This window comes from Trachurus trachurus (assembly GCF_905171665.1).
Source record: "Trachurus trachurus genome assembly, chromosome: 6".
NCBI classification, from domain to species: Eukaryota; Metazoa; Chordata; class Actinopteri; order Carangiformes; family Carangidae; genus Trachurus; species Trachurus trachurus.
The window spans coordinates 15,655,962-15,680,137 of record NC_139897.1 but is presented as its reverse complement, the minus strand read 5'-3'; the positions used below and the strand labels follow the sequence as shown (position 1 = coordinate 15,680,137).

General features: G+C 41.2%; 1 protein-coding gene across 1 annotated transcript; it reads right to left on the bottom strand.

The window, feature by feature from the left end:
- Nucleotides 1-283: 283 nt before the first annotated feature.
- sema3ab (sema domain, immunoglobulin domain (Ig), short basic domain, secreted, (semaphorin) 3Ab) lies at nucleotides 284-23,567 on the bottom strand. The gene is made up of 17 exons (XM_083973204.1): nucleotides 22,775-23,567; nucleotides 15,362-15,522; nucleotides 14,886-14,948; nucleotides 12,326-12,445; nucleotides 11,289-11,379; nucleotides 10,425-10,544; nucleotides 9,510-9,652; nucleotides 7,855-7,969; nucleotides 7,663-7,732; nucleotides 7,415-7,559; nucleotides 7,078-7,297; nucleotides 6,871-6,962; nucleotides 6,732-6,773; nucleotides 6,151-6,308; nucleotides 4,545-4,612; nucleotides 3,181-3,326; nucleotides 284-2,970 (listed from the first exon to the last, which is right to left on the bottom strand). Exons 1-17 carry the CDS (start codon nucleotides 22,896-22,898, stop codon nucleotides 2,428-2,430), a joined length of 2,421 nt encoding a protein of 806 aa, XP_083829330.1. The 5' UTR covers nucleotides 22,899-23,567; the 3' UTR covers nucleotides 284-2,427.
- Between the last annotated feature and the right edge of the window lie 609 nt (nucleotides 23,568-24,176).

Below are 24,176 nucleotides of genomic sequence, written 5' to 3'. Positions count from 1 at the left end.
TCTTATTAATTAGGTCATTTTTCTATGTCCCTATAAAGTAGTTGTGCAGACATACACTGGACACGTAGATCATTAAATTAACCTTAGTATTAAGACTATGTTATTGAAGTTTATAAAAGTTTTCCTCATTAATATGGAAATGTACAAGCTTCCAACATCTAATCTGATCATCTGCGCTAAAGGAAACGTGCCACATGCCATGATAGCAGCAGGACATTGTACATTAAAAATAGATTTAATGAAACCAGCACTTTATGAAGAGACATTTATTAGATCAGTAGAATACATCATCATCATCACCATCACCATCATGCCAAAAAGCAGCAGCAGCAGCAGCAGCACTTCATTTCCTCACCTCCACCGTATGTCCAAGACAGATGCAGTGAGGCGGCCCTATATTTTTTCTCAATAATGATGATTTTATAATATGCCCCTCTCCACTGAAAGTCACCACAACTCTGGTCTTCGACTTGTTTTGTTAGCCTAAAAATCTCTTCCTGGCTCCAGCTGTTTCTCATCTTCCGCTGTTATGGCTTCCAAAAGCAGATGAAGCCTGCAAACATCCACTAGACAAATGTCATCTGACATACTGGTGTGTAGCAATGCTCCACCGACATTGTTCATTGTTGTTAACTGGTCTGTGGACATTGTATAGTCCACAGTAAGATCCGGTTTAGTTCTTGTTTATATCTTTTGTGAATACCTACCTCAGGAATTATCAGTTATACAGTTAAGAGTCCTAACAGAAATAGTATGTACATCTTTGAAATAGCTAACATTGTGTACTGCATTAGCAAACAACAGAATAACGGTGACAACATCAGACTAGTATATCTTTGCTATAGCAAAACAGGAACACTACAATAGTATTCACATGCACTAATACACAGTGTCATACTTGTCAAACATAGACAATAGTATTTATATTTACATAATGTTCACAGCTACATTCCAGGTTTGTGTTTGTGTGTGTACAGTATGTGTGTGTATTGTGATTGTTATATCCATGTTACATGCAGTGAAATGAAGTTGTCACACTGCGTAGCCTGTGAAGAATATGGACATGAGGCATAAATGTGGAAGAAAAATACAGTACTGTATGGAGACTGGCTTATTGCTCAGTGCATTTGAAATGTAATGCATGTAATATTGACCAATATTGATAAATAACTTCCAGTCTTACCACAGTATTTGTGATAATACAGTTTTTTTTAAGAGATTGGTCCTGTAAATCAAATAAATCAAATCAAATGATAACATGTAAGAAAAGAAAAAGCCCATGCACATTGAAAAAAATATTTTCACAATGTACATTATTGCAGATCAATAAATACACATGTAGTGGAAACAAAGTGTATACAAAGCATAATTAAATCAACGTGGAAGAACTCAGTGTGACATTTTGTGCACTGAGATAATGCAGCTGGCAGACATTCCCATAAATTGACAGTCAACAACTGTCAAATTAACGACTGTTGACACTGGAAGGAATCTGATGATTAAAAAAAACGAAAAAAGAAAGATAAACATGACTGAATAATAAAACCTGTTCTTGTATGGGAAGCTTATCGAGGGTGTAGAAACGCAGACTAGTAGAAAATCTCCCTGTTCACGACTTTTTCTTAAATAAATTTCTATCTGGGGAAACAACATAAAAGCAACATGACAACTGCGAGCCATTCCCTTTAGTTTGAGGAGACGTCATTGAACACAGTATTTACACATTGTAGCTACATAATTGTATTTGCAGACAAATGGTGTTGCTCCCAGTTTCTTGCAGTGCCCGGGCATTTTTCTCTCATGTGATAATACCAAAACATGACTAAATATCCCATGTTGTGCTTCCAATGAGCTTCACTGCTTGCGATTCCACTGCACATCCATTTACACTCCTTTTTAATACAATCCCACCTCCTAGTCTTTTATATTTGTGTAGTAGAAAATTAATTATAAGGACTTTTTTTTAGGTATCTATTTAGTTTCACATCAACAAAGACACCTAACTAGCATGCCATGAGACAATGCCATTGACACAGTCATCTCAACATGGAGTCAGTCATAGCTATAGGGTGGATATATGCATCCAGTTCTTGTGCTGGTTGACACTGTCCCTCTGCTGTGCTCAGGTCACAGAGGCCAGCTGAGATAATATGCTCCAGTGCTCTGGCGTGATACAACATCCTGTTTCCTGCAGTCTTCTGTAGCGGCATACTGTAAACATGGCTGCCCACGCACAGAAACACACCAGCAAGCGGATCAGGGAAGTATTACCTTTTTTTTTTCCAGTTTAACTTTTCTATCCAGTCTTTGTGGAAGAAGTCTGTATCTCAGTATGAAGAAGAAAACTGGGTGAGTTAATCAGGGTTACAGAATGAGAACTGGGTGTGGTTTCAGGTTTGGATGTTATTAAAAGTTCATGTTTATACGTCAGACACTGCGGGGGGCTCTCTCCAGTTCATGGGTCCTGCGGTTGCGTCCCTTCTGCCTCTCTTGCAGGTGTTTCCACTTGGCTGCCAGCCCTTGAGCGTGCATGTGGGTGTGAGGGATCACCACAACCTTCTGCTGCTGCTGCTGGTGCTGCTGATGTATTTGTACCTGCTGCAGGTGGGCTTTCTGCCTCCTGTGCTTTCGCTCTCTTTTCCAAACCTGCTCACAGAACTCGTCCATGGTGTTGAGAGTTGGGTGATTCACCAGAGACAGGAAGTCTCTGTACCACAGCTTTTGATTTGGACTTTCTCGAGGTGAAGAAAGGTCCTGGGTTGGGGCCCCGGCTGCGGCTGCAGCCTCTTCATCCCGGTGCAGCAGATCCTCCAGACGCTCGGTGTCGATGACCTCTAAGGTCACCTTCAGAAGTGTCTGCATGAAGCCGTGCTCCACAGCCTGACACAGGTAGAAGCCCGAGTCCTTCTTGTTAAGTGTGCGAATCAGCAAGCCCTGGTCCGTCCGGATGAAACGATCATCTGATTTGATCTATAAAGTCAGACAATTTGTTTCAAGATTTCAAAATGATTACACAAAGTGTATCTCACTTGAGTCAACCGTGCAATTAAATATTAATAAAATATTAACACTGAAATATCTAAAACAATAAATATATCTAATCTGCCTGGATAGATAGATTGTATCTACAGTTTTCAACCTAGAGTAAAGAAGTACGGTATGTGTTAAGCTAGCACCAACCTCCTGTTTGCGGTCGTCAGTGGAGCGCTGGTACTGCCAATATGTCAGAGCTCTTTGAGACTTGGGACTACACTCAAGGAAAGTGCTGCTGTTCTCCACACCGTACACAGTTTTATCCAGGAGAGTTGTCTGCCCGCTTAGCTCATCTGGATAAAATGAAGAGAAAATAAGAAAATTAAGTCACACAAGTTTGTTAAAGCAAATATTTTCTATTATTTCTTGCTGATATTACTGGTTGTTCTGCAATTTATTTTAATTGCAATGACAGAAAACAGCTTTCTACAGCAAGCCTTAGAGGGGATTTCTGTGTTTTTTGTTTTGGTATAAAAACTCTGTTTTTCTGCTTTTCTCTAGCTGAAAAGTATGAAACTCTGTTCTGCAAGTACTCTCAGACTTAACAATGACTGCATTTTACATTATTTTGTCACATTATCCTGTCTCTTTTCTCCTTGCACTCAATCATGTGCTGAATATGCACATCCCACCACAGTGGCAGTCACTGGAGGAAACTGGCTCCAAATAAAATCTGGGTTTTATTCAGTCAAGTATGTGCAATTTTTTCAGCTGGGGACTTTCTGCATCGTACAGTTGGGTTTCTATGACAGATCTCCTCTTGTATTCGCTGGTAAACTCAACAATTAACTTTCCACTGAATATATTGTTATCTAATCAACATTTTTTAAATCTTTGGTCATTTTCTTTAAGAAGTAAGTCTGTGATTTTAGACCAAAGTATTAAACAGTATATGGTGTGTGTCTGAACTGTTCCACCTCAGCGCCGAATAGATTTTGATAACAGTTTTTGTCTTGCTTTCTTTTCCAGTTAAATGAAAGAAATGTATAATTACGCAAGTAAGTCCTGTTTTTGGACTGAGCCCATAAATGGGGCAGTTGAGTGGAGGGCTTGGCGACACAGAGGAGGCTTGAAGGAATCCTGACCATTTTAATTATAAGTTTCACAACTCTAATCTTCACCACCAGAAACACATAAAAAGCACAGACACAACACCACACGCACTCAGCTGGATTCTCGCCTCCTTTGATTGACTCAGGAAAGGCCAGCAGCTGCTTTGAGACCGTTTCTGTTCAAAGTACAACTAAATCCTCAAAACAAAAGCTTCTTTGGTCATGCAGTTGGAAAATTGATTTTCTGGGTTTATTATCTGCTTCAATATATTATCTAGAAATTTCTACATCATTTAAGAAAAATGTATGTATATTATTAGACAGAATTATATCTACAGAGCAACTACAGGGTTATAATGTCTATATGCATTACCTCGATTATGATCAAATTCTGAAGAATAATTTAATTCCCAATTAAATATCCATTGACATATCCAAAATATATATTATTTTATATACCGTGGTGCTGCAGATCTGAGCACTGTGTGAGTGGGTCTCCATTCCTGATATCCTGTCTCCTAGTTCTCCTGCAGAAACACAAATATACACACCTTGATGAGTCAGCACAAGCACCAACCTCTTTGTTTGTGTTCAAGAGAAAATGTTCATACTGAGAGATAATATGTGTGTGCATGAAGATGTTTATCTGAATGTGACTGAGATGTGCAGCAGTAGTGGAGGCCAACACAAATATATAAACTAAAGTAACAGATTTAATTATAGGGTGTGTACAACAGAAGAATTCAAACCTAATCAATCACTCCAGCCTGTCATCTCTCTCTGAGTTGCAGATGCAATGAAGATTTAGGAGTTTCACATCCAGTGTCAAATGAAACTCTGGGATATTTTCTATAAACAATAATTGTAGAAACTATGGAGACACCAAAGCAAACTGATAACTTCACACTATCTGCTTCCCATTGTTCTAAGCTGGTCTTCCTTATTTTTGAATGTAAGACTCTGGAGTCCAGCTAACAGCGAGAATAGGATGCTGTGCAGCAAAGCATTCAAATCAATAAGCCCCATGGAGCTATGAGTGGGAGGCTGCACACACAAGTACACACACATGAACACATACAGATCAGTCCACTAATACAACCACACAACCACTGAACCTCTAACACCTACCTCACCCCTGGTTCACCCAGACAGCCTGCAGACATTGCTGACATGGGTTCTCATTTACAGTAAACACATGAGGCAGGTTATATTTCTAGCTTTCTGGTAGAAATATGACCTCGTACCTTTAGGGTTTTTTGGCAAAATATACAAAGCCTGCACTATAAGTGTGCCCTCGCTCCAGCCTGAAACCGTAGTCTGACTGCACATGTCCTTAATCTGAACATGAAAACCCATACAGTATATAATCTTAGTTTACTTAAGTGAAGAAAAGTCTATATAAAGAGGGCCTTACCATATATAGCGCATATCCTATGTTACTGTGATACTTAAAATTTGTTTCATTTCAACAGAGTTAACATACATCAACTTCAGAGAACACATCAGATGTGTTAAAAGAGCTATTTGTTTTGATATTGATACAAATCCATCTTCTGCTTTTTTAGCTGTTTACTTGCCAGATCTGAGAGCTTCAGCCGTCATTTACAAGAGAAGCTATTATACTACCCCCATGGGCAGTGGTAATTCTACAAGGCAGACTGGACACTACAGTAACTTGGTATCAAAACATAATGAGAAGGGCCTACAGTAGTTAACATGCAAGTATTAATAGAAGTGAAGAAGACGTTATGGAAGTATAAGCACTAGCTTTTGTTGAGTAAAGGAATGTAGTCTGATGCTGACCTCACAATTCTTCCTCTAAACTGGCAAGTGCTGGTAGTACTGGTATGCTGTCAATGCTAACATTGGCTATGTCGCAAAAACTTATAAATAGCTGATGCTGCTGGATGCAACATATTATGGGTAGAAAAACTTAATAGCAGATTATCAGAGCTTACTGTATAAAAGCTGGATATTTGCTGTGTAGAGAGTATTAAACCACTTGTAAATCACAATGGCAAGATAGTAACATTACAATCACAATGGTGCCATATGTATTCAGTACCTTTTGGCCATGGGGAAATATCTGGAGCACTCGGTACCATCCCATGCACAGTATGGATCCCTCGCCAGGCAGCACTCAGCACAGGCCTTCCCATAAACCTCACACCGGTGCAAAGGCATCTGGGACACACCAATGTCTGAGCCCAGGTACAGTTGTTGCTGTGAAGGTAGAAGAGAAAAAGACTGATATAAGTGTTGGATATTTCATGTCTTATAGGAGCTACAATTTAGGTTTTAAGTGTTGCTGTGTTTGGCTTGGTTTAAGTTCAACAAAAATACAAGTCAAGAATGTGGACAGGCCATCAAACTACAGGTGCTCAGAAACCTCCTACCTGTCAATTAGCTGACTCATTATGTTTCTCCCTGTCATTTAAGTTGATGAGCGAATTGTTGTGCAGAGAAACCTAAGTGAGATCTTTGTGTGATAACAAGTTCATCTCCAAGTGTTTAAAATGTGCACACAATCATGTCTTTGTTCTGTCTTTCAGCCCCGCAGCAAGGTGTGTCGCTTATGAGGAAAAACTCCTGCTCTAAGAGACAGGTTTTTCACACACATGAATGATCACTTCTAGCATTTTATACCTGTTTTGTTGAAAGTTCCATGGCTGTGATGGCTGTTGGCTCCTGACAAAAATAAAGACAACAGTAGAAAAAAAAAGATCAGATAACACGGATAAAACCCAGCACCACATTTAATACATGTAATGTAAGAACAACTTACTCTAAAGACAGTCATTTCTTCCAACAGGACTTCCTCCAGGTCATGCCAGGAGCCTCTGGGAATGGATACCACCTTCAGAATCGTCCCCATGTCTAGCAGCACACAATGGAAGCACGTTATCCTGATATATTGATATCTACAATGAGTACTGTATGTTCATCTACAAAAAAACGTATTAGTTTACAGCACATGTGCAAATTTGTATACCTGTGCCTATGAACATTACATCATACTGTCCATCTTCTGCTTCTACTTTATCCACCACTATCTGAGTGAACTGGTAGTCCACATCTGTTTTGACTATGATTGGTCGATTGTTAATGGGGTAGACAGGGTTGAACATGGCTGGGTGGCTTCTGGCAAAGGTCACAACTTCATCAGGAAGGTCCTTAGTTGTATCAAATCCTCCAAATGTCTTGCTTGGACACTGTGGAGAAAGATAATTGTTACGCTGTAGGACATAAACAAGAATTAGCGTTATGACCCCCCCCCCCCCCAAGTGCATCCTACACCATCAGTCCAATTAAGAGTGTACTGTACTCACTGTGCCAGGTCGTGGGTAGGGAACACGTCCTTGGAAAGGCACCCACTGATAGTTGGGTCCATCTCTGTGAGCATAAGGACCCAGAAACACTCTCCTGATGTCCGTCATGCTGTACATACACACAGCCGAACCTTTGAAGATGTTGCTAATGGGCAGAAAGAGTGATGCGGGTAAGAAAAAGTTTGGTCGATGTTGAAAATACAGGCCATCAGGGATTATCGTCAGAATTGTTTAGATGCCAGCCACACCTGGAAGTGGTGAAGACTGCATAGACCATGGGGCTCTTGGGATCCTTTGTGCTCATGAGAAAAACATCCTCTGAAAAAAGAAAAAGAAAACACCATACATTACAGACATATCCTCCACTGAAAAGATAACATTTCATCTTCAGGAGATAATGTGTGAAACACGTTTTAAGGTGCTGGAGCAATCTCACTCACGTAGCTCATCAAAGTGGGTGTCGATTCCATTACTGCCGGGCACAGAACAAACAAGTCGAGCTTTCAGGAAGGTGGTCCACTTATTTACCAGACTTCTGTGACCTCCCAAATCATTCTGTTAGACACATCGCAAGCAGAAGTTCAGCAGGTAAGTTTAATTATTCTGCAATTCCAGAAATATTGTTTTCAGTTTCAGTTTCAGAGACCACCCTCCATTCCCTTACAGAAAATCACTTTAATTTTCAACAGGTTTCTAACATGTACCAGTATTCCCTATTATTGCAATTTTGAACAGCTTGTTTCTATGCAAATGTATTGCTAAATGGGAAAATGCATTAGCTATATAATGTTAAAGAGAGACTTGCATTGCCCAATTTTGTATGCTACTGCAGAGATGAGAGTCTATGGCTCATTAGCCTCTGAGTGAGGTGAAATACTGCTGGTTGGATGTAGAGCATGAGAATTGCAAACCCTCTGCCACTGATGCTGCCATTTCCCCCCTCTTACACCTTTTTAAAGCATACAGACACAATCACTCGTCAAAACAGATAGGGAAAAAAAGTAAGATAGCTCTTCATATACTGGCTGCTATCTCTGTACTGACTGAGGAGAAACTGGAGTCGTAAGGGAGCAAGTAAATGTTGTAATTTACATAAAGACAGGCCTTGTCAAGGTAACATTTATTGATTCAAGCACTTTGGAAACATGTGAACTATCTTTGTTTTCTGTACTTTATTTTCACTAAATGCATTTGAAACTCACACATCTGACACACTTGCAGCTCACTGTAATAGTACGAAGTATACACTCTATAACATTAGATGAAGAGTGTTTTTTTTATGTTGAGACAAAATAAAGTAAAGTATGTTCCACTATATTTTGTACTTTATGTATCTGTGTGTTTCACAGTACAGTGTTTGTTTTCCAGAACAGTGAAGACAAGCACAGAAGCACAAAGCAGCTCATAAAAACCTATCCCATGGGTGTTGATTTATGACGGCAAATTAGAATGTGTCCAAATAGGCATAGGCCCAAATTAATACTGAATCTTGCATAATGGATGGCTTGTCTTGTGATGAGGACAGCAGATTCCTGACATTCTGGGTAATCAGGCTATTACGAAGGAGGCACGAAATGCAGCTAAATGGGAGGCTGATGCTCAATGACTGATCTGCAGTCAGCTTGGTGGATTTCTGCTCAATGAATGAGGAGGGGATTTGGACGGGGAAAGCTGATACAAGGCCAGTGATTTAACAACCATCCCCTGGAGCTGGAGGGTGTCACACACCCGATCACTGCCAAGGCCTGGCATTAGGATAACAGTGCTGCCACTGACGGCGTCTTTTCCTCTCAGTTTCTGGTGACATTTAACATTTCTCTCAGGTTTCCATCTTCAGGGGCGATTGCGCCATGCACAACAAAGCCCCCTTCTCTCCAGGCTAAAAATAATCACAGATAACAGCACCTGAAAGCTGCCATGATGAAAGCCACTCAGACACCCGTCAAGTGTTTTTCCAGATACAGAAGCTATTTCACATAATGTCAGCATGAGTGTGTGTGTGTGTGTGTGCGTCTCATTGTCTCTCTTCTTTTGTGTGTGTTCCTTTGTGAGAGTCAGCTCGTGTGACGGTGACTGTTAATGTGCGTATGCGTACTTTGCAGAGCTGTCCGATACGAGCATGTGTGGCCTTCCCAGCATGCTCGCCATCCATGGCATTCTCTCTGAAGAACAGGTAGATTTTATCGTCTTCTGGATTGTCACTCTCTGGAATCTGATGAATGCTCACAAACCTGGGATCTGTGACACACAGAGACACATACAGAGACAGATGAACTCAAGATGGCAAGCAATTAAGTAAAGGCCACTTGCCTGGTGCCAAATTGTCAAACCAAGCCGCGTAAACACAACAAAGTGCTCTCAGTTTTATTTTAAATCGCGACCTGCAAACATCCACCTGACAGTTTTTAGTATATGGTCTTATCAACACAGGGATGTTTTATTGAAATCTAAACTCCACTGGCAGCCAAAACAAGTGAAGTGTGATGTTTGCACTTTGTCAGAGGATGAGCTGCAATATTTTTTGAGAAATCTGCAGATGAGCCACAGATCTTGGCTGAGGCAACAGGGTAATGGATTGCAATAAAGTAGGTGAAAGGACTTAAAGCTGTGGATTCAATTCATAGTCTATTGGATATTAAATTTGTTTTTCATTATTAACCAAAAGTGTCATCTACATAAAAAGTTATATTGCAACTTCTAATAAAATGTCTAATGGTAAAATACAGATAGAAAATAAAATTACTTTATTTCTTGTTTTTTCTCTTATGCTCTTACAAGATAAATAAGACATGGCAAACTTTTCTGTTTGATAAGCAGTTCAAACCAAACAGTCAACCATGAGCAGATGCAGGGAAGCCAGCCCGTTTTTAAGGATCTCAGTGATGATCCATGATTAAGCGTTTGCAAATCTGAGCTCGCGTCCAGCAAAAACAAAAAAAGAAATGTTTTTTTTAAGCTATTCATAGATATGATCAAATATATAATCAGTAATTATTCTTTTCTCTCTCACCATTCAGCCACCGGGAGTCATGTTGCTCTGTCCTGATTGGGTGATGCTTGCCAAGAGTGCGAAAAATGGCAAAGTCTCGCCCCATGAAGTCGGCTGATGTTCCAGCGTACAATTCCTTGTCTGAGGGCACAGGGAATAAATTGTGTTAGCATCGTAACACTGTATGAGAAAACAGTGTGTCGTGACTTTTCCTTGGTGATGCAGGTGCAAAAGTCTGGGGAATTGTTCAGGGGCTTAGCAGTACAGGTAGACTCAGAGTCCTGAGAGAACACAGACAGTGATGGACGTGATGAACATCAGGAGTGTGAAATTGAGATTAGCACAGTGGGAAGGGCTCGAGGGGGATGCGAGGGAAGCATGAACGGCTGGAGGGACAGATGAGGAGGGACAGGACAGAGGTGTGAGACAGGGGGAGTACATAATAATGCTGGTGAGAGGGGACAAAGAAAGGGGAGAGAAGATGAGGAGTGATGGGCTGGAAAATGGCCATCTGCTGGCTTTAACAGTGTGATATAACACAATATGACTGGTGATGATTGGGGGTAGAGAGGAAAAACATGCTCACACAGTCCTGCTTTATCTGGAGATAATTGAGAATTCAGTGTGAAAAAACTCAGTTAAGAGTCATCTGCCATGCACACCCAGCACTTAAAAGAGGTAAATCCAGATTGAAATAGTTTACAGTGCTGTCAATGAGGGGTGTGTAGATACAAAACTACAGAGCAGACCCACTTGTAATGAATGACAGGAATACTCTGTTCTGTCATTCACATATATTTTACATCCTATATCTGCTGAAATGAAAGAGCAAAACAGAGGGTGTTTTCAGGAGCTGCACCACTGTGTATCCGGTTTTAAACTCACCAATTAGCATGGAGGCTGTGAGCAACTTGGGATCATAGGGGCTCTTCCCCCGGCCGTTTTCTATGTGAGGCTCCAGTCTGAACACACTGTCCTGAATGTAAAGAGACAGAAAGGCTCAGGAGTTGTAATGTACTGTCAAATGCATGGGATTTGCATTATTTTCTGGCACAGGGAATTAAATTGCTCATGGAAAAAATGCGTACAGTAGGTGCTTCAGTGTAATTGTGGGAAACCGATTTTGCTGTCAGCACTTCAAGACATTTAGGTTGGGGTAAAATTGCAATATTTAAAGAAAATCATTACATCGAATCATATTTAAAATTTTGATCCAAGCCATAATGTAGATAAACTCACAGAAAAAGTGCTGCCATTAAATGACAAATAGCTCTTTTAACACACAGGTTAAAAAAAGACAAACAGTTATTTTAATCAGCGGTGTATTTCAAAACATGAGGAGAAATCTGAGAGAATTTGTGGGATTAATGCAGGTGTTTAAAATCATCTGCGTTTCCTCACTCCACATACCGTAACAGTAGAAGAGTTGAGTATAAAAACAATAAATCTCATCACTCACTTATGACTTGGTGACCTCGTCCCTCAGAGGAAACCCATCAGATGAATGACATTTTAAGCTTCTGATCTATATACAGTAAATGGCTTTTCTCAGAGATATTTCCTGCCTCTAATTGTCTGTTTAGGTGTCTAATGAATAGGAAACACGCATTTATAAGTCTGACTCGGTGACATTTGAAGGAGAGGAGAGCAATTTCCTTCTCTCATACTCAAATGAACACACATACACATACAGTACAGCAGTTCCATATTAGAGTGATGAATTGGAAATCCTGCAGACTGTGAAACCCCGTGTTTAATTTTCCACCTCATTTTGCTAAATGAAACCATTTTTAAGTACTTAGCAAATCATTTATTGGGAAGAGAGCTCATACTCGACTAGACATGGTCCTTTACAACTTTAAACGCTTAAACTTTGCTGTGATAAGCTTCCTCAGCAAGCAGATGCAGTAGTGGAAACGTACCTCTAGTTTCCTGCCCACCTCCAGGTAAGAACATACAGGGTGGAAGGCTCCTGTCCCACACACATAGAGATGGGTCTGGTTGAACGGCTGCAACACCTTGATGAAATTCGAGCACTCCCTCTGATGAAGCAGAGACAGAGACACATCAGGATGAGTAACTGAGGCTTGATGCAAAAATCATTTTAAAACCACATCTTTATTTATTTTTTAATTTTTTTTTACAATATTTTCTGATGATGGGTATTAGTGCCATCGTTATCCACAAGCTTGTTGCCATAGCACCCAGGACATCTGAGTCATTAAAAACATGGTGAAACAGCTGGATAAATAAACAGGTCAGACTTCTCTAAGCACAAGTTGCACAGGAAAATCCATTACTTAAATAAAATGACCTGTAATGATAACAGCAAGCAAAGCTCACTGTAGCCTAATCTAATGTAACTCATCTGAAAATGGCCAACAAACTGAGTTGAGTAATAATTCTGAATATAATATGATGACCAGACTGGGCATTATCCTTCATGACTCTGGATTTTTTTTTTTTTTACATCATCTATGTCCAGTTCTCCAGTATTCATCTCAACCATGACACATAAATGTTTTTGAACTCAGTGACATTTTGCCCCTTCTGGCTTCATAAGCTGTGTGATTTCCCCACAGAATTAATGTAAAACATGAACAGAAGGAAAACAAAAGAGCTGGTCAACAAAGCTAGGCCATGATAAAATAATGTTGCATATGTAGATTTCTCATGTGTGTGTGTCTGTGCACAACAGGCATGTGTCCTATGCATTGCTCAGTACCATATGGCATATTTCCCCATGCTCTGGCAGCACGTGCCTGAGCAAACCTGGCTTTATGTAAAACTGAAGATGTCATCACATGCTCATGACAGGAGAAAAAAAAATGCAGGAAAAAAAAAGAATAGCACCACAAATTATGCATGACTAAGTTCATCTGGCTTTACTAGGTCATCGGCAGACAGCAGCCTCTCTTTGTGTAAGCCTCTGTTGTCATTTAATCAGCTGTCTTTACTAGGGTTTACATGTGAGTAATGAACATGACTGCAGGCAACAGCACAAAGCTGTGAATATCTACATATTCAATAATTTAGCACATCTAAAATACTACCTAACCTATATTTCTTTTTATTTCTTGTGAGGAAATACAGGCAGCAGCAGCAGCTTTCCTCTTTCTTGTGGGTGTACGTACGTGGGTGTCACACCTCTCGCACTAATCTATCTCTTTCTTTCCTCTCTGCTTCCTCTCCACAAGTGTCTGCTTAGGCTACATCAGGAGCATCAGCGGATTCACCCTCCATCTCTCTCCACCTCCCTTTAATTCTCACTTTTCTCTGACTCCATAACAGAAAGACCACCCCTCAGGGCACCTTATTCATCCATGCCACAATGTTTACAGAAAACACACAAAGGACTTCACAGCGCTTCAAATCAGCCACACAGAAGGGTAGAAGGGCAGGAGAGCTTGCCCTGTTCTGGCCAATGTGAACTGATGCATAAACAGCATCGCCACAATTTTACATTCCAGTCTTTTGCCCGAGGCCATGTTGAAGATAGAATTCATAACACATCTCGCAGAGAGAAGAGACAACCTCTCAGCGTGTTTACACAGAGTTTCACCACACCACACAAGCTGCACTAAAAACTGCACTCGGCCAGATTCAGGGAGATGTGATGCTTGGCTTGTCATGCAAGGGTTGACTAAGGTGAGGGAGCTGAGAAATCCCTGGATCTCAGCGTCACCACAAAGATGATTGTGAACTTCAGCTCATCAAATTTAATAAAACATTTCCATCCAAAGTAAACAGAGTGTGATGCCTATGTGTTTGTGATTTGTTCTCAGGTACGGTGTAGGGTTCCTGAGAAATTACTGTTCTTCAACCTGCTGTTCAAGTTTTAACTTTATCAGTTCAATAAAGACTGAAGTCCTAACACAAGGGCAAGCCACAATACTATAACCTCACTAGGTGACTGTCAGAACACACACTCTTGATGTTTCTGAGCGCAAAGGAAGAACATGGAAAAATTACAGTCTAATAACATGGGAACACTAATGCCTGTGATCCCTGAATATATGACAGTGGTTATTATTCATGCTGCACCGTTATACCAGTAGGTCTGGCAGAAAGCACAGTGATTTCCCAGGCTTCACTCTATTAAATGAGAGTGCCCAGAGGCTTGATGAGTGATTAAGGTCACATGATGGTCTCAATCTTGGCTCTGAGATTATGATCAGACCTATGGTTAGCTATGTGTGTTGTCCATATAGCAGATTGTCAACAAACGAGTATAAAACAAGCTGAAAGATTAAACCAAATCTTATATTGCCTGCGATTAAAATGCCATATATACGGAGCACATATCCAGTGTAATCCCAGTGCAACTGCAAGAGAAAAATGAATGTGAGATTTACTTTGAGGCCCGCAGAGTTGTATGTTTTTCATAATACGAGAGAACAAAGACATTTTCAAAAACATCTGTGGGAGTGGAGGGGCAAAATGCTAACACCCACTTGCAAGATGGATGGTTTGAGCTCTTACCGAGAGATCTTTCCCTGCCCACTTGCATTCATCTCTCCTGGTGGGAGAAGCTGGCCAAGGGATCTGCGAACACAAACACAGTTCACGTACATGTTAGACAAGAATCACCTGCCTGAGTCGATACAGCTATGACTTGTGTGCATGCATGTGTAGATATGGGGGTTGAAGGGGTCACAATGCGATTTGTTATCCACTTTGTTTCAGTTTACTCCATTATTCATCCAGGTGCGCAGTGAGCAGCTAACATGCCTGGCACAGCGTGTGATCGTGTGCGACAGCCCAGGTCTGAAATATTCATGAGGCACTTTTCTGTAGAAACAGAAAAGAGAGTCCAGAGATACCTGAGCCCCTGAATGGCATTCTGGATGCAGATGCATCCTCCAGGCGGGTATTTAGTCGGCCAGAAATGCAAACAGACTTCACGAATGGTTTAAACCACCAGACAGACCGACTGGAAGTCAAAAATTGCTTTTTACCTGTGCATAGTCTTTGCTGATATTGATGAGGTTAAAAGAGAAGATGTGGTCCTTGGCTCCCACAACAAGTCTTCCTTTCTCTTCATCCAACAGGAAGGTGTGGTAAGCCGAACTGTTGGCCAGACCTTCGAACGTCACAAGGTTGTTAGACTCCAGCATTTCTGCAGAGCAAAATGGAAAGAAAAGTGGCGATCAGCATAATATGATAATCACTTCATGAAAATCACAGTAACAGTGGGTACTATGAAAACTCAAGAAAACCCATCCATCCAATCCAATTCAGGCTGATTTATTTCAGTTGTTGTATGCAGTTTCCAGGCTCTGTCTGAAAGATATAGCCTTTACTTTCAACAGCCATTTACAATTCATGTGACCACCAGTTCACCTCTACATTCACTGGTCGGTCTGCTCCACTGTAATGTACCACATTGCCCCTGTTGCCCCTTTGCACTGAGGTTTTTATATTTGCCCTCCCCTCCTTCCTCACCCTCCTCCATTTTTCATGTTTGTTTTTTTGGTTGTTTTTTTTTGCATAAATGTTGTTGCTTCCAGTCTCTTTACAAATTGTCTCCAGGGCTGGACATTGTACAGCTTGGCCGAGCAAGGCAACTGACAGATTCTCTTCACTTTCTGCCAAATTGCCAAATTGGACTGGGCAGGTAATGCCAGCCCTGGCAGCCAGTGATCAAACTGTCTACATGGGGAAGTGACCTTGACCAGAGCAGCCAAGCAGAACTTGGTACACTCACAGCGGAAAACTGGGAGGACTATATAATATCACATTACCCTGCTAATATTTCATAATCCAAACTGCAGGATTACTTGAAACCACATCAGCCATTAGGGCGGGTTACTATGGGCTACAGCTCACGTTTTGCAGTGTAATGCAACGGTCTGCCAAGTCTGGCAAAGAAGTGACATTTGCTTTCACAGCCAAAAGCCGAACTTGTCACCAACAGACATTGAAGATCTCATTACCGTAACGACCTCTAAAGGTGGCATTATGACTACGGCATTATAACACCTTTTGTGTAACATGCAGACACACACATACACACACATTCACGTCCTTCTCACATTTTGTTCTCACCCGCAAAGTCTAACCACACTATGACCCCCTCCCACTGACCACCCACACAAAAGGGTGGAGAGTTATGGACCAAAGGGGAACTGGTTACTTTGGTGCTCTCTTTCTCTGTCCCTCTCTCCCTCTTTCTCTCTCCTATTCTTTCTCCGAGAGTAAATAACAAAAATACCCATAAATGTTTTAACAGGGAAAATGCCCCCTCTCTGAAGTGTGTCAGAACCCAAGAGAGTGAGAAGACAAGCTAAAGCAAAGCTGGTACAAAAGAATAGAAAATTGGAGAAGAGTGGGCATCATGCTGACAGCTTTTACTCATTCATAAACTGTCATTTTAATGACAATTTCCCAGTTTAAACATGGGTCAAGAAAGTTGTTTGTCAAAACTGTGGCAGCTGTAATCTGATAGTGTTAAAACACATCTCTATACAGTCATCTGACTGAGATCCAGCCAAAAGAAATTGCGAAACAGTAGAACTAACACGAGTATATTAAATTACATAAAACATTGACTCTAAATCATCTAAACCAAATCAATAGTCCTTTCATGGGCCATTTCAAATCAATAGGCTTTTGAGAGTTGAGGTTACAGATTTACCCTTTATCTACACTGTAACAATAATTATTAACAGGAAATATAGAAACAGCGATGAGTTGGTTTGTTAAAAAAGATGTAGCTGAGGGGATACAGCTGTGGGAACAAACCTCTCGAGCCTGGTTACAAACTACCTTGTCTTCATTTTTCACTTACACAAGTAGGCTACATGTATGCACATGTTTGCCTCATTCAAATGTACACACACATGCACACTACTGTACACACAATGAGTTGACACCCTGTCTTTATTGTTATTGTCTTGGCGATTTAGATGGTTTCCTGTGCCCCAGCAGTAATGGGGAGAGATTTAGACAGTCTGCAAAATATAAACTCACGTCGCTGTGTGATCTAGCCCTCAGGCCCCCTGACTCCCTCACTCCAAAGCCTTCCGAGAACTTGACATCTAAACCTGACTTAATAAGTCCACGAGGATTTGAAAGTATTCTTGAAGTCGTAAAGAACAGATCTAGTCTGTAGCCACTCAAGATACTCAGTGGGACAGTTTCCAAACCAAAATGTCGGCTCATGGTTAATGGTTTTACCCATGAATACCACACAGGATTTCAATTATGATTCAAGATTTACAAAAAGCTATTAGATAAATTAACGTGAAATATAGGCAATTTTATTTCATTGGGGGGATTACTGGGCTCCTTGTAACACAACCACTGCCTTAAGAATGGAAAGAAGCTCAAGGTCATAAAAAAAGTTGCAGTGAAAGTTTTGCTCAGCCCAGTCCAAAGCTGCGTCCCAGATTTATGTTCTTCCTTTGTAGCCATGGTGATCAATCATTAGTAGATTCACAGCAAGCCCTTCGATGACAGCACAGTATCACCTGCCTGCTACCTCTGACCCTTTTTCACCTGCACCACGACTGTCTTTGTGTGTGGGTGAGAAAGTCAGAGAGACAGACAGAGGAGAGAGAGAGAGAGAAACCATCTTTCACATGTGATTTTTTTTTTCTTTTTGCTCCATAAACAAGAAAATGTCTTTAGTTTCACAGCTTGTTAGGGATACTGTTATTGGATATCATGCACCATAACATAATAATGAATATAATGCACAGTCACTGGAAAAGCTAGTAGGAAATCTCTGTACTGGTCCTAAAAATAAACCACCAACAACATAAACAACGTGTTTGTGTAATTTGAATAATGTGTGTCTAAAGGAAATGAGTCATTTTGGGCAGAATAATGTTTGTTTTCTTAACCGCAGAGTGTCAAGGAGCTGTAGGGAAACTGCACAGACATGATGACTGCACCTCACTTCTTCTCAAACCACAGCCCTGAGTGAGAGAATGGAGAACAGCATCACCACATCCACCCGCCCACCGTACACATACACAAATGTCCCCAGTTTATGAAAAAATTTCTATGGGAGTAGTGTCCATGGCAACAGACCATTCAACAGAGACTACAGCTAAGTTATTAAAAGCTAATCACCCAGAGACAGAGACTCTGTGGGTATTGTGTGTGAATATGAGTGCCTGCGCGCATGCGTAAATTTATGGAGCATGTTGTGATGTGTGTTATTGGAAAGAAAGTGAATGTTTCCAAGCCACGCCAGAGGTGGTGGCCTATACATGTCTGAACGGGTGGCCCCTCTGGTTAACTATTACATGTGTATGTGTGTGTGTGTGTGTGCTTGCATGAAGCACTGATCTGCAACTTCAAAAGAAGAAACCCCCCAATACCCTGTAAAAACAGTTTTCCTATACAACAGCCTCCATGAAACAATTTCATTTTGTCTGAATTTGGAGTCCAGACAGACAGACAGGTGGATGGCCAAATGCGTGGCCTGTAACAGGTGTCAGCTGCTGTCCTGCCCTGTTTTACTAATTTTCTTTCTTCCCCTTCAATTGTTGAGGTGAACCTGTCAAGACTCTTGCAAATGTCACTTTCTACCAGCTGTGTTGTTTTTTTTTTGCCTACATTTTTCTTTTCCCACTGCTCTTCACATCCTTTGCACACTTCCCTAATTGTTGTAATAAAAACTATTATACCACCGTTCTTCCTTTGATTTTGAAAACCTATTGTCCCACTCTCTGTTTTTCATCTTTCATGTTCTGTTACAATGAATTTGTGAGCAAGAGACAGAGGCAGCAGTACAGCGAGAGATGGGAGAGAAAGAGGAGAGAGAGAAGAAGAGAGAAGGAGAGAGAGAAAGAGAGAGAGAGAGAAGGGGGCAGATGGAATGGATGCAAAGAATCAACAGTCCCTTGTGAGACTGATAAAAATAAACTCTTTTACCCTACATTCTCTCCGTCTTTCTCTTTCTCAACTGGAGGGCACAGAGAGTGTTATCTAAGTGCTTCCTAAGGAAAAGCAGAAACACATCTTGACAATAACCTATGTGTTCCCATACAGTGTACATGGGAACACTGGTGTCTGGTTCAGTAGGTTGACTGACATTCATCGTTCACTTTGCTGAGTGTATGATTGCACACTGACAACGCAACGACGCAATGTATCACATCACCACTCAAAGTGTGTACAGTCAGTGAAACAAAATACCGCAAAGCTTTGATAGTCACTAAATTTGTCCAGTGTTGAGCTGAAATGCAGGAGAAAAGATCCTCTCTTATGGTTTCTGCAAATTTGTCTGGTGATCACTGCGTGTCTACAGTAAATGAAAGGATATTCATGAAATTGTTTATTTATTTATCATTTCATTTGCATCTGAAACTGAACTTTGTTGCATTTTACACCAGTTTGCTTTGGCATGCATTATGCATAATGTGGCAACAGCTCTTATTGACGTTCTAATACTGATTTCAGGCTCTTACATATATGACACTATGTGTGTTTAGCCTTTAACAGTGATTACCTTAGCAGACATACTGAACTAAGTCAATTTCTTCTTCACAATATCTTTACTACTCTTACAGAATGATAAATTCAAATGATTGCAGAATACAGCTGGAGGAGAGCAGACATTTTGGAACCTGAGAAAGCTTGCGAGCATCCAGCTCTGTGAGTGTATAGGATACTTTCCCATGGCCATTCAGAGTTTATACTGTACACACCCCTAGAAATCCAACTCCGCTCTGAAGATTCTTAACGTGCTTCTGGATTATAGAGCCTTTCAGAGAACTTCTCCGTTCTCCAACTCTGATTAAAAGTCATTTCACACCACGCTGAAAACAAAAAACAAAAAACAGCTGTATGTGTGAATTTAGTGAACTGAAAAACTAAGAGGTTCTACTGGAGTTTCATTTTTCAATTGTTTTTTCTGTATTCGGGAGTGAGAACTTTGTTCTGCTGCTGTAAATGTCTTTGCCTGAGTGTGCGTGTGTGTATGGACGTGAATATGCACTTGTGTGCAAGCCCTTGGCTCAGCTCAGGAAAGGGGTGGACAGGTCAAAAAGAAGGAGTACTTTTGGCAGTACACCCATGTCCTATAAAACTAAAGTACCCTCTCTTTCCTTCCCTAGACAGTAAACAACATGTGATGCACTTCTTGTGGCCCATAAACCTGCAAACCATATGGATCTCTGTTTACTCCCCAGAGGATCCATTTACCCCGAGGGTGCGAATCGATCTTGTATCAATTTATGTCACAGCAGAACATATGTGAAACAACTGCACTCCTATTGCTGCAGTGCACTGTAAATCCGTAGGCCCTCCGACTACCTCATCATCACCCAGTCACTTGGTTGTTGATACAGTTGGACCTTAGCTCATGTTTAGGTAGCCATGGGGTACCATTGTTATCCTTCCCCCTACTCCACTGCCCTTCTGCCCCTCGACCCCCACTTTCAAAGATCTGTTGGAATCTCCTGGGGTTTAGCGGGGCGGTTGGTGTTGTGCGTGTGTGTGGTGGTGCTGGTGGTTTTCCAGGGAAGTTGGTATGTGTGCTTCAGAGAGCCGTAGAGGAACTCATACTGTGGAGAAGCAAGCTGCTGCTCAGATTCACGCTTTCGAGATAAATCCTTCCCCGCTGTGTTCGTATAAGTCAAGTCTTCAGTAGAGTTAAAAACATCTGCATGTCTGCACCCCCAAAGACACATTACTTTGGACACACACACACACACAGATTTCCCCAGTATTTCTAGTGACCTGTAGGGGTCAGAGTTCCCTCACCTCACAGTCACATGTGTCACCGATCAGACGTCGCTTCTCCAGGATTGCACAGCTTCTCAGAGTATCAAGACAGTATTCTGTGATTTACAAGAGTGGCTCATCTGATTTCCTCTTCTACATGAGCAAATATGAGTCAGCTTCACCTTTCACAGGGGTAATAAATAATTTATACGATGATATAAATGATTCATAACGCAATAATCCCATGTCACCTACCTAATGGGACCTACAGTGGATAACGTTGGATGAAATTCCACAGCAATATATGAATAATATTGTTTCCACCACTCTGCTGGCATGAAAATTATACCTGCTCACTATCCTCTGGCAAGAACTCCTGAGCCAGGGATGGTGCCAAATATTTTATACAACCAGCCAAAATGTGAATGAGGTCTAATGGAAAGTACTGAATGTGGAGATGGCAGCGAAATAACAAAGCTGGCAAAGCTTCTACCTGAAGGCCTGGCTTGTAATAGAGATATCACTGAATGGGCGTGATTCACCAAACTGACAGCATGTGGTTTTAAATGACTGATATGCTCACAGGTATCATTAGCTATCTACAGATGGCCATGTATATAGTGTGTGCGTGTGTGTGTGTGTGTGTGTGTGTGTGCGCGTGTGTGTGTGTGCGTGTCTGAGTATGCGCATGCTTGTGTGTATAATTATGGATCTCCCAGTGCTGAGCGAGAAACATTTCTCTTTGGGAAAGCCATCTGCTGAAACAGACCTGCACCATTCATCCTGAGTATAATTACCATGCAGGGAAAAAGAACGGAGCGGAAAAATGACATCCAGGAAAAAAGAAAGGCAGAGAGGGATAAATGACACTAAACTGCCTGGGAGTCTTTGTCTGGCACCACTTTTCATTGCAAAACTGACAACAGCACTTGATCAAAACAGTGGCAGAGAGACAGGAAGAGAGAGTGCAATCAGTGACAAATTTTTGTAATAAACTGCCTGGTTACACCACAGAGATACATTAAACGGGATCACCTCTGATTTGGCAAGTGAAGCTTCTTCCCTAAATCCCACTGAACTGCTCACTTCTTGGCATAAAAGTAAATATAAGAATCCCTCTCATTAATTCCTACTCATTAGTCCCAGTTGATCATTTTACTGACCCAGTGCAGTACTATTCTTAAACACTGACATAAGCTTTCCACGAGAATAACACGTTTTTTTTTATTTTATCACCATTAGATTAAGTGTAATTGATAGTGATGGTCATAGATACTATTTTTGGAAGAGTTGTCTGCATGATCATGAGATGACAACTTGCTTTAAAGGTCTGCACATGACAGTTCTAATGTTCAAAAGTGGACCTCAACTGCCTGACTGAAATCACGTACGACGGATATGCAACCAGAGCTCACACTAGGTAAAAGTATAAAGCTCGAAAAGCCTTGAAAAGAATTCATACAACTCAATTTACTTTGTGTTATTTTTATAAGTAAGCAGCTATATAAGGGACATATATGATCTAGCAGTTACTGTAACTTCAATCAGTTTATTAGCACAACATAGTATGTGGACTGCAGATTTAAATCTACAGGGTCGAGAGGCATAAGGTGCTATGATGTATCGGAGAAAACAGAGAAGAGTTTAATCGTTTTAAGTACAAAAGTGTAAAACAAATGCAAGAAACTCACCTTTATAGGAGAGTTTTAGTCGGGGGACGTTGTTCTTGTTCTTGGTCTCTTGGGCTCCGCTGCCGCCCGCCCTGAGCAGGACGATCCCAAAGAGCAGCACAGCGTTGCCCCAGAGAGAGCCCATGGTCTCGGGGCAAGAGAGGCCAGACAGGTCCTTTAAATACAAAACTCCAGTGCAGGCAGTTCGATCTGATCTCGTACAGTAGAAGAAATGCTGGAAACAGAAATGTTCCTGTTGTCCAGTGATTATGAATAAATGCTGCTGGGTCCGTCCAGAGTGGTGTTCACCAGGTTTCACCCACGGCCAGATCGAAAAACCCTTTCCTGTTCCAGAGGTCAAAAGCCAAAATTAGAGTCCAACTCCGCGGGTGACAGAACCTGCAAAGCAGAGTGGGGAGGGGGGTTATGGGTCAATGTCAGTGCCAGTGAGCCTCCCACACCAGTCCAGAAGTCCAAGGTAAACTTAAGACAAACTAACCACAAATATGAGATACTCCTATGCTAAATGCAAGGAAGAGTGAGGGGGTCTGATTACATCTGCCATAGTTTTCTGTCCTGGCAACATGAAGCTCTGTCTGAGCAGCAATCCATGTTATCGCCGACTCTTAAACTAAAGGAAGGAAAAACAGGTCCAGTTTGTTTCAGCTGTTAATCCAGTCTGCTTGGTAAATAAAAATCTGCACATCTGACTCTCTCTCTCTCTCTTTCCTTTTTAAACTGTTTTTCTATCTGCCTCAATCTCTACTTGAAATTGGTCTGGACTAGTACGCAGCTCTGCCCTGTCCCCACAGCACAAGGCACACAGTGCAACTGAGAACAGCTGAGGCAGACAGCATAGTCAGAGAGAGAGAGAGAGAGAGAGAAAGAGAGAGAGAGCGAGAGAGAGGGAGAGGGAGAGAGAGGGGGGGAAGAGAGAGAAGGACTGAAAAGAAGAGAGTGCAGTGTAGGCGGGAGAGAGGGTGAGAGAGAGAGCATAGAAAGCATGAGAGAAAAGAAAACTGTGAAAGCAAAAGTAGTAGGAGAGGAAAGGTTAGGGCAAGGCAAGAGGTTAGAAAGAGTGTGAAAACGGGAAAAAACGGCGGAGCATGAAAGTGGAGCGCTCTGAGGAAACACAGTCTTACTGAGGATTCAGTTATTTCAGCTTTGTTTTATTGTGTAGATGATACATTATTAATATTAAAAGTATATGTTATTACTTTAATAAACGCAAAATCATATTTATCAGGGACAAAATCACAGGGAAAATATAGGAAGTTCCTAATTCTAACAAGATGAACAATCTATTTTGTTTCTTTATCTGTGTTTATCTTCCTCCTCAATAGTTGAATTTCATCTCTCCTTGTTATCTTTTTATTTTTGGAGACCAGCTTTCTAATTCTTCTGCAAATGGTAGATGAGCTGA

Excerpts from the sequence above, each read along its gene's own strand:
- sema3ab (XM_083973204.1), bottom strand. The coding sequence starts at position 22,898 with ATGGGCTCTCTCTGGGGCAACGCTGTGCTGCTCTTTGGGATCGTCCTG. Across the intron at positions 15,523-22,774 it reads ACTAAAACTCTCCTATAAAG|AAATGCTGGAGTCTAACAAC; the intron begins GTGAGTTTCTTG and ends TTTGCTCTGCAG. Across the intron at positions 11,380-12,325 it reads AGGTGGGCAGGAAACTAGAG|GACAGTGTGTTCAGACTGGA; the intron begins GTACGTTTCCAC and ends CTTTACATTCAG.